This window comes from Carlito syrichta, unplaced genomic scaffold, assembly GCF_000164805.1.
Source record: "Carlito syrichta isolate Samal-C Ts95f unplaced genomic scaffold, Tarsius_syrichta-2.0.1 Scaffold309899, whole genome shotgun sequence".
NCBI classification, from domain to species: domain Eukaryota; kingdom Metazoa; phylum Chordata; class Mammalia; order Primates; family Tarsiidae; genus Carlito; species Carlito syrichta.
This window is the reverse complement of record NW_007253995.1, coordinates 72265-82917: the sequence shown is the minus strand read 5'-3', so window position 1 is coordinate 82917 and position 10653 is coordinate 72265. Positions and strand designations below refer to the sequence as shown.

The following is a 10653-nucleotide window of genomic DNA, read 5'->3' as shown; positions in this document are numbered from 1 at the left end:
CTCATCTCTACAATAAATCAAAAAATCAGCCGGGCATGGTAGCACATGCCTGTAATTCCGGCTACTTGGAAGGCTGAGGCGGAAGGATCGCCGGAGCGAGGCAGGTCGAGGGCGCTTCCGGCCACTGCATTCCAGTCTGGGCGACAGAGTGAGACTCCAACTAAAAAAAAAAAAAAAAGAGTAAAAGAGGCTAGAGTTTAACAGCAACAACATGAAGAAGCAACAAACTTCTGGTCTCATTTACCTCCTGCACAGTATTGGGCAGGGGAGATAATGATACCTTATGTATTCATCTTTCAAGGCCAACTTGCATTCATTTTTTTGACTGATCTTAAATTAACCTTGTCAAATTACAATGTACATCCCTCTTACAGATAAAGAAATTAAAGCCCAGAGAGGTTAAATGACTTGCCTAGGTTTGCTCAGTTGACAAGTTAGAAAATGGCCTTCCCTCTTTCTTCCCTCAAATCACAGAAGAGTTCTGGGTAACCAGCTAAAGAAAAGTGACACGTAGCACGAATCCTTCTGACGAACAGATTTCGTCCTAGTTGGATCTCTTCAAGGGTTACGGCAAGGAAGAGACAGGTCCAGAGGAAGGATATCTCCAAAGACTAGGCTCCCTCGGCCTGAGTCGCAGACAGTGAGGCCAGGAGGGAGGCAAAGGAACTTGGAAGGAGTAGATCCAGGGGCAGGTGCGGCCCCAGGAGCGGCCCCATCATTGCCTAGCGGCTCCTTCACCAGCTCCTTGTCGAAGAAAACGAAGCGCCGCCACTGCAGGTAAGCCGCCATCTTGGCCAAAGGCCCCCGCCTCCGGGAGTGATGTCACGTGAGTTGAGCCGGCGGATCACGTGACCGGCAGCTTCCGGGAGTTTGCGTGCACAGGCGCTCTGGAATTGGGGTGACGGCTCCCTGCTGCTGGGAGAGTGGGCGGGGCCGTGCTCTGTCGCCCTCCTTCTGCCCCCTAAGTGCATTATATTTTGATCTCACAAGACTGGGGGCATAAATGAAACTGTATATAGACCGGTTTCTGCTGTAGGAGAGGAGAAATAAAATCAGAAGTTTGTGTGTGCCATCAGACACAGATTGTGAACCGTAGTCAATGTTTTATGTTAGCTTTTGTGTCCCCGGCAGAGTGTGGCTCCTGATAGACACTCAAAACATGTTTCCCATGGAAGCTGGGAAATACTATTGGGGCAGAAACTCCCGAGACCCTGGGCCTTCTCCCCCTTTCTGTAGTGTTAGAGCATGGGGCAGAAGCAGAACAGAGCAAAAGCTTAGAAGTGGCAACTTTGAGAGCTGAGTGATTTAACAAGTGGCAAATGTCCAAGATACTTCATGGCTACTCTCCACTCCCAACTCTGGCTAAACCAGCCTTGAGTGCAAGCAAAGGCTGTCTTAGTGGACAACTGTAGGTTTACTGTTTGTGTGCCACAAGGCACAATGTTCAGGGGTGGCATAGAGTCATTTTGAGATAATATAGAAATATGAAAAAGTGGCCATATAGTGAATATTTGGGAAGTTTATTTTTGCATCCACCGCCTGACTTTTTATTTCAGAATATTCAACTCTTTACGCCCACCAGCCTGAATTCCCTGGGAGCAGGGGCTGTGTCTTGTTTACCATGAACGGGGCCTAGTAGAGCCTTGTACTTGTCCCATGTTTGATTAAAGGAATGAATGTGGATGACTCTCCTCTTATTCCCTTCTCAACCTGGTTGACAGGGCAGGCAGTATCCATTTGTCTGAAGAGATAAATTATAGGAAGAAACTAGCCACAACCATGCACACAGATTTCCTGACTTCCAGCTCTGTTTTCTTTCCTCTTCCTCACACAGGTATTGAAACTGTTTGAGGATCTATCCCAACTCATGGGCAGAAGCACAAATGGGAAGTAGATTGAACCCACTTTCACCTATTGAGCATGAGCATATTCCATACTACTCATCAGAATTTTTAGGGAGCATATTAACATATCGGTTAAGACTATGAAGAATATATGTAAAAAAGAAGCAACGTGAAAGCAGAGACATAAACAGCAGATACAATGCATCTCTATTGTTGACTTGAGTGCTCCCCCTGCTGTCCAGTATCCAATGGCAGAGGCTCCAAGTTGTCCTCTAATAGCTGAATCTGGCTCTACCTGTGTCCGTTGGGTCCTCTTATTGATGAAGAATTAAAGGCAGACTTTGGCCCGCCAGAGTGACTCACGGCACCCCTTTAGACTTACTACCGTCCTTCCTTTCCTCCTTCTGACAAATATGTATTGAGCACTCCCTAGTCCTGAGATTGTACCAAATGCCCAGAATATAAATGAAAAAGAGTGGTCCAGCCGGGCTCAGTGGCTCAGCCTGTAATCCCGCGCCTTTGGGAGGCTGAGGTGAGTGGATTGCCTGAGCCCACGGGTTTGAGACCCACCTGGGCAACTTGGCGAGACCTCATCTCTAAAATAAATTAAAAAATCAGCCGGGCATGGTAGTGCGTACCTGTAATTCCGGCTACTCGGAAGGCTAAGGCGGAAGGATCGCTGGAGCCCGGCAGGTCGAGGCTGCAGTGGCCAGCAGCGGCCACTGCACTCCAGTCTGGGTGACAGAGTGAGACTCCAACTCAAAAAAGAAATGATCGAGACCTCATCTCTACAATAAATCAAAAAATCAGCCGGGTATGGTAGCGCATGCCTGTAATTCCGGCTGCTTGGAAGGCTGAGGCGGAAGGATTGCTGGAGCCCGGCAGGTCGAGGCTGCGGTGGCCGGGAGCGGCCACTGCACTCCAGTCTGGGCCACAGAGTGAGACTCCAAATCAAAAAAAAAAAAAGAAAGAAAGAAATGAAGTCTCAAAGAGTTTAAAAGTGGCTATCTTTGAGCAAAAACTTAGAAGTTCTTTGGGAATAAAATAAAACAAGTTCAGTCCCCTAACCTCTAATTAGTTTCTGGGGTGTGAGGCTAGGTTACACTTGTCAGAACATACACAGGGTTCTTTTAGTTATACTTGTCCGAATGCAGAAACCTCAGTATAGTGAGAAAGATAAGCAGGCAAACTACACAGAAAATGACTATCTGTACAGATTCACTTACAGTCCCACATGCTGAGAAGGTGCGTTTTGAAGGGATTAATAATACAGAAGAAATTAAAGCGGTCACAAGTCAGAACCAAGAATTGTCTTGCAATGCCCTCTTTTCTCCTTCAGAAAACTGCTGCCCACGATGTAAAACAATCATGTTCATTGGAATAAAACAGAACACTTCTTGTTTCAAATGCAAACTTTTACCTTCTATCAGTTTTTCTCATCTGGCTCTCTGGGTAGAAACTATTTTCCAGACTTGTGAAAAGTCCAAGTTTTCTCCCTTAGCTCCCAAAAGAGTTACCAGCAGTTTCCATTTTAGGAGCAAAAAGGTCAACCTAAATTTAGGCATCTTGCAGTGAACGAGAGCCCAGTGCTCCAAAGTTCCCATGAAACAGGAAAAAGGGCCGGGCACAGTGGCTCAAGTCTGTAATTCTAACACTTTGGGAGGCCGAGGTGAGGGAACTGCCTGAACCCACGGGTTCGAGAACAAACAACCTGGGCAACTTGGTGAGACCTCATATCTACAATCAATCAAAAAATTAACCAGGTATGGTAGTGTGTGCCTGTAGTTCCGGCTACTTGGAAGGCTGAGGCAGAAGGATCGCCTGAGCCCAGCAGGCTGATGCTAGGTTGGCCAGGAATGTGCCACTGCACTTCAGCCTGGGCGACAGAGTGAGACTCCAACTCAAAAAGAAAAAGAAAAAAGAAAGAAAGGAAAAAGAGCAGAACAATTGACTAGTTATTGACTGTGAATGTCTGGTAAGCATTTAACCAAGCTGTTAATACTGCAGTAGCCTCATCTTTTAGTCTCATTTCTTATGGCTAAAAAAAATATCTATCTGGTGCTTAGTATTTTGGGGGGCCGGCCCCCAAAAAGAGATTTAGGAGGTCCCTTGGAAGGTGTGATGGTGTCGGCGTTTCTATAGGGATAGATATTGAAAGAAAGAAAGATGGAGGGATAGATATAAAGAGAAAGAAAGAAAGTGGACAACTGTTCAGTGAATTGAGCAGAAGCCATTTATTGAAATTTACAGTGGGTATTTATCCCCAAATTTTACACAGGCAGTCTCACAAGTCTTTCACGTGAACACAAAGCCTGGTGCGGGAGGGGTGCCCCCCTACCCACCAGGTGTTTCCTCAGGCATGAAGAAGAACAATCACAAAACTTTTACATGAACACAAAGCCAATTAATGAGGGGCATCCCTCACCCACCAGGTGTTTCCTGGAGTAAGAGGAAGGCAATCCCAATTAAATCACAAGACATTTACATGAACATAGAGCCAGGTGGATGAGGGGGGGGGTGTCCCCCAGCCACCAGGTGTTTCCTGGAGTATGATGAATGGGGATCCCAAAACTATTTTACTGTTCCTCATGCTTGGTTAATATTTCTTAAAAGCAATACAACAATTCTAATATCATAATATTCTAATAATCAATAACTTTTAAAACCTATGCATACAGCCGGACTCGGTGGCTCAGCCTGTAATCCCGCGCCTTTGGGAGGCTGAGGTGAGTGGACTGCCTGAACCCGCGGGTTCGAGACCCGCCTGGGCAGCGAGACCTCATCTCTACAATAAATCAAAAAATCAGCCGGGCATGATAGCGCATGCCTGTAATTCCGGCTACTTGGAAGGCTGACGCGGAAGGATCGCCGGAGCCCAGCAATTCGAGGCTGCGGTGGCCGGGAGCAGCCACTGCACTCCAGTCTGGGCGACAGAGTGAGTCTCCAACTCAAAAAAAAAACAAAAAAAAAACCTATGCATACACAACACCTAATACCCAACATAAATCCCAATTCCTTTCTATCTTTCGCTAATTCTACCTACACTATAGAAACTCTTAATTATAGCCCAAACCAATTCCAATTCCTAAGGAATGTGGCCCAGTCAAAAGATCACGCTGGGCCGTTTCTGGGAACAATTGATTACAATCTCTTAACAAAATGGCTGTTCCGAAATCCTATAAATCTATTTTAACTTTTATAAAAGTTTCTAAATCCTAATACTGATCATCAGCAATAAAGCTAAAAAATAAAACCCAAATATAAACTGTAAATTGTATTAAAGCCGCCAGGCTCGGTGGTAGCGCATGTCTGTAGTTCCGGCTACTTGGAAGGCTGAAGCAGAAGGATCGCCGGAGCCCAGCAGGTCGAGGCTGCGGTGGCCGGGAGCGGCCACTGCACTCCAGTCTGGGCGACAGAGCGAGACTCCAACTCAAAAAAAAAAAAAAAAATTGTATTAAAGCCAAAACCGCAAATGTAGAAAATGGAAACAATGTAATTTCTAAAGTTAGTTGTATTCTTATTAAACCTCAAAATATCATGTTTGATCATGCTTGAACTGACATAATTCACTGACGTAGCATAACCTATTCTATAATTCTTTCTATGAATAAAATAAATTTAATTTCTATAATAAGTAGAAAAAACCCTATACTAACTGTAGCTAAAAACCGGTTAGAAGGAAAGCAGCCTAGTCCAAAATACGCGCTGGACCCTTAGGAATGTGGCCCAGCCCAAAGTTTGTGCTGGGTTGTTTCTAGTAGCTCTAGATATTTATCTATATTATTAAGTTTGTAACAGCACTTTGTATGTATATACTAATTCTACAAATATACTATTAAATCTTAAAGGAAGCTTGTACCGTATTAAAGGCTCCCAAATGTGACCTGCGTTTGAATTATGTTAAGTTTAAAGCCGAAACCGCAGTCTGTGAGAAACGGGAACAATGGACTCCTAAAGTAAGCCATGTCTGTCGTACTCTCAGAACTTCATGCTTAGATCATTAAAATCCCTGCTAGTGGGTCATGCCAAATAGCAAAGAAGGGAGGAGGGAATGGGCCTTCAGTTCCTGAACTCGTCCTAGCAGTCTCAGGGTCCGCAGCCTGCCTGAATCCCTAACGCTCAGGCAGGCCTCCACGGCCGGCTCCCAACATAGTATGTCCCAAGTACAGTGCTGAAAACTTTACCTCCCTCTTTTTTTCCCACCAACTCTGCAAGTCACAACCAGCATGCCTTTTTTTTTTAAATTGAAGTCTCACTCTATCACCCAAGCTGGAGCACTGTGGCACACTCACAGCCACTGCAGCCTTGTCCTGTGATCCTTCTACCTCAGCCTTCCAAGTAACTGGAATCACAAGCACAAGCCATCATGGCCAGCTAATTTTTTTAAAATTTATTGTAGAGATGAGGTCTTGCCAAGTTGCCCAGGATGGTCTTGAACCCCTGGGCTCAGGCAATCCTCTCACCTCTGCCTCGCAAAGTGCTGGGATTATAGGCGTGAGCCAGTGTCCAGCCAGCATTTTTTTTTTTTTTGAGTCAGAGTCTCACTGTCGCCCAGCTGGAGTGCAGTGGCACTCTCACGACCACCACAGCCTTTCATGACCATTTTTTATTTATTGAGAACATTTTCCTATGTCAAGTTATGTTTTTCCTCTGTAGGAATTTCAGTGGCTATACTTATGAAATTGTAGCGTAAGCCCTGGTATGGTGGCTCATGCCTATAATCTCAGCACTTTGGGGGGCCAAGACAAGTGGATTGCCTGAGACTGTGGTTTCGAGACCAGCTTGGGCAACTTGGCAAGACCTCGTCTCTACAATAAAATTTTTAAAAATGAGCCAGGTGTGGTAGTGCACGCCTATAGTTCCAGCTACTTGGAAGGTTGAGGTTGAAGGGGGGCCTGAGCCCAGTAGGTCGAGGCTGCGGTGGCCTTGAGCAAGTCACTGCACTCCAGCAGCCTGGGCAACGGAGTAAGACTCCAACTCAAAAAAATAAATCCTTCCCTTTTTTTTCAATGACTACGTGTTTCTTTTATAACTCTAAAAACATTGTTGTAGGCCGGGCTTGGTGGCTCACCCTGTAATCCCAGCACTTTGGGACGCCGAGGCGAGTGGATTGCCTTAGTCCGCGGGTTCAAGACCAGGCTGGGCAACTTGGTGAGACCTCGTTTCTAAAATAAATCAAAAAATTTGTTGGGCATGGTAGCGCACGCCTGTAGTTCCGGCTACTTGGAAGGCTGAGGTGGAAGGATCGCTGCAGTACAGCAGGTTGAGGTGTGGTGACTGGGAGCATGCCACTGCACTTCAGACTGGGCAACAACAACAACAAGAAACAAAAAACAAAACATTGTTGTAGAAGTAGGTTCATGGGGGGATGGGATTAACAGTAACAAATATCTGTCTGGGGAAGGGGAAACACCTCTTATCAACAGGGTGCCTGAATGAAACGTAATTGTACACCTAACCCTTAACTGTACCCCACAAAACCATAATAAAAATTATTGATTTAATAAAAAAAAAAAGTAGATTCATCTTGGTTCATCTCCTGGTGAAAATGGGCTGTCCCCCTGCCTAGGTTTATGGTAAAAACCTAGACTCTTTTGTGTACACAGATAAAATAATGTTAAATTTTTCATTTAAATTGATTCTCAACCATTTATTTTTGAGTCAGGTTCTCACTCTGTCACCCAGGCTGGAGTGCAGTGACACAATCACAGCTGACCGCAGCATTGATCTCCGGGCTTAGGAGATCCTTCTGCCTCAACCTCCAGTGTAGCTAGGACTGCAGGTGCATTTTTTAATTTTTTTGCAGAGACAACGTCTCGCTATGTTGCTCAGGCTGGTCTTGAACACCTGGGCTCAAGCAATCCTCCCCCCTCAGCCTCCCAAAGTGTTGGCATTACAGACGTGAGCCACCACGCCCAGCAATTTTAAATTATGTAATTGAAGTATAACAACATAACAAAAAAGTTACATACGATAGCCCACTGAAATTCCACAAACTAACTGGACACAGCTTTGCAGCTAGCTGCAAGAACATTTCCGGTACCCTCATCTACACCCTACGTCCCCGCAAGGGGAAGCACTGTCTTGACTTCTATCACTTACAACTTAGTTTCGCCTCCTTTTAAAACTTGATATAAGTGAAATTATACAGTATGTACTCTGGCTTCAATGGTTTGTGGAATTCATTTAGTCATCCCAGATACCATTCACTGTCACTGCTGTATAGAATTTCATTGTGTGAATCTACCATAATTCACTATCCATCCAACTGTTGATGAGCATTTGGGTAGTTTTCAGCTTCAGGCTGTGACGCATAAAGCTGTTAGCCACAACCTCTTGGTGAACATATGTATGCATTCGTTAGATATAAACCTAAAAATAGGATTGCTGGGTGACAACAAATTTTTAAAAATTCTCCTGGTACAGAATTTTGTTTTTTCTGATCAACACTGTCCTCAGCCCATCAAGTAGTTTGCATGATGTATAATGTATACATATGCCCTTATCAACGTGTTCATTTTAATCTTCTGTCAGTTTGGCATATGTCCTGCAAAGACAGCAACTTTCTTCCCTTGGGCTTTTGCACGGTGTTGAGGAAGGGGTGCAGTAGTCTTCAAATGTTATTAACAAGTAATTCTGGATGGTAAAATCAACTAGGTCAATCTAAACTTGATATTTTTCATTAAAATTTTCCTATTGTCCTTCAACTTGTTTTTGTGAAATACTGTTCTTCTCTCTGGTTAGAGAACAAAACAGGTGACTCCCCAGAGCTCTTGCACCTGCTGCACCTCCCAGGGGGACAGATACCCAGGTTGAGTACTATAGATGCAGCAAAATCGCACTCCCACCAGAAGCATTCCGGGGTTGGGAACTCTCTTAGGAACAGGAGAGACTGACATTATTTGTCTCCCAATCTGCAGTCAACCAAAAGATTTTAATAAGTGCATGAAAACATGAACATATTTGTTTCAACAGATTGTGACTTCTCTGAAGGTAAGGACAAGCTCATACGCATCTCTGGATTCCAGAACCCAGCACAGTGCTAGCATATCATAGCGGCCTAATAAATGTCAAAATGCATACTCTCTGTTTGAAATGAATGGAAAGAATCTACTGGATAGTCGGTCAAAAGTACAACCAATTACTGACAAATAAAATCTTTCTCTGTAGAATTGACTGACAGCTTGTATGTCCACCATATGGCTAAACAAACCCCATGCTACGTAGTAAACCCCATTCTACAGTAGTAAACAGGAGGTAAGTCACCCTGACATGGAAAACACTGTATAATTAATTTTAAAAAACCACAAATTAAAAACATTATAATTTTATAACATTTTTTATGGTTTAAAAATATGAAAGCTACATGTTTCCAGAGAGACATATATGTGTTAAATGAAAAGGGAAAGGACTGGAAGGTTATATACCACTCTGATATCAGCAGTTACTTTCAGAGGAGAGTTGGAGGTTTTGGTTGGTGTCAAGGAGCTTAATCTAGAATAAAATTTTTTCCAAGATTACATTTGTGTAATTAAATGGTGTTATAATTTTCAGCAAATAGCTGCGTATATCTCTACTACCTGAATATGTAACTATTCTTAAGAACAATAGACTCTCCCTGGTACTGCCTGTAGGTTTCTCTTCTAAGCACAGACACCCAACTACTCTCTCCCCCTTGGCATCATGAAAAATGTAGAGAAAGGAACAGATAAGAGTTCCTTAAACAAGCTCGGGTTTGACACGCTCTAGCACTGACAGCCAGGGCTTTCAAGAGGGCCTTCCTAGCCGGGCTCCGTGGCTCAGCCAGTAATCCCGCGCCTTTGGGAGGCTGAGGTGAGTGGATTGCCTGAACCCGCGGGTTCGAGACCCGCCTGGGCAGGCGAGACCTCATCTCTACAATAAATAATAATATAAAAAAAATTAGCCGGGCGTGGTAGCGTGCGCCTGTAGTTCCAGCTACTTGGAAGGCTGAGGCGGAAGGATCGCCGGAGCCCAGCAGGTCGAGGCTGCAGTGGCCGGGAGCGTGCCACTGCACTCCAGTCTGGGCGAGAGTGAGACTCCAGCTCAAAAAAAAAAAAAAAGAAGAAGAAAAAGAAAAATGAGCTCTCCCAGGACTACTTGCACTTCTATGGGGCTGTAAAGTAATGGAGAAGGAAATGAAGTGTTGACATCATTCTATGACAGAAGCAGTTAAAGAGAAGAGAGAGTGTACAAGTTTTAATGGAATCGAAATAGGAGACGGTGCACATATGCTCAACTAATTACAGCATCACAAATAAAAATGTTAGTTTGGAATATTCTTTCTCATACAAATGCATGGGGCTTGGAGTAAGGTAGCCCAGGCCAAATTCCGCCACTAATACACTGGTTGTCTCTGACCCATCAGCGAACATCTTTTTCCGGGGCTTCAGCTTCCTCAATGAAACAGAGGGCAGTAGGAGCGGCCCAAGCCCAAAGCGTGCCATTCTCTGACGTCTATCCAAGGCGCAGGCAGTTCAATACCAACCGGCAAGCAAGCGCCTCTTCCGCGTGGCTGCGGAGGGGATGCCCGTCATAGCCACTCCCCCGGCCGGGGCTCTCCAGGTGACCGGAAGAAGCAGCCGGAGTGGGGACTGACCGTGCGCCCTACTTTCTCCAGAGGGCGATCACTCCCGAGCCCCGGCCGTGATGCACCCAGCGCCGAGGCCAGTACAGGTCCCGCAGGCGCCCAGTGCGGGCGCCGGGAGGGAGCGGAGAGCGCTGGCCTGTGACGTGGGCCAATCCCGGGCCAGCGCCGGCGGTTTCTCCCCAACTGATGGCCTGGCCCCTC

The 10653-nt window shown here is 45.3% G+C and overlaps 1 protein-coding gene across 1 annotated transcript in view; it reads right to left on the bottom strand.

The window, feature by feature from the left end:
• The window catches only part of VPS11 (VPS11, CORVET/HOPS core subunit), a 12678-nt gene extending 11757 nt beyond the window's left edge, over positions 1-921 (bottom strand). The window contains exon 1 of the mRNA XM_008068248.2: positions 603-921. Within this exon, the coding sequence (XP_008066439.1) occupies positions 603-789 (187 nt within the window). The 5' untranslated portion in view covers positions 790-921. The remainder of the gene's footprint in view (positions 1-602) is intronic.
• Between the last annotated feature and the right edge of the window lie 9732 nt (positions 922-10653).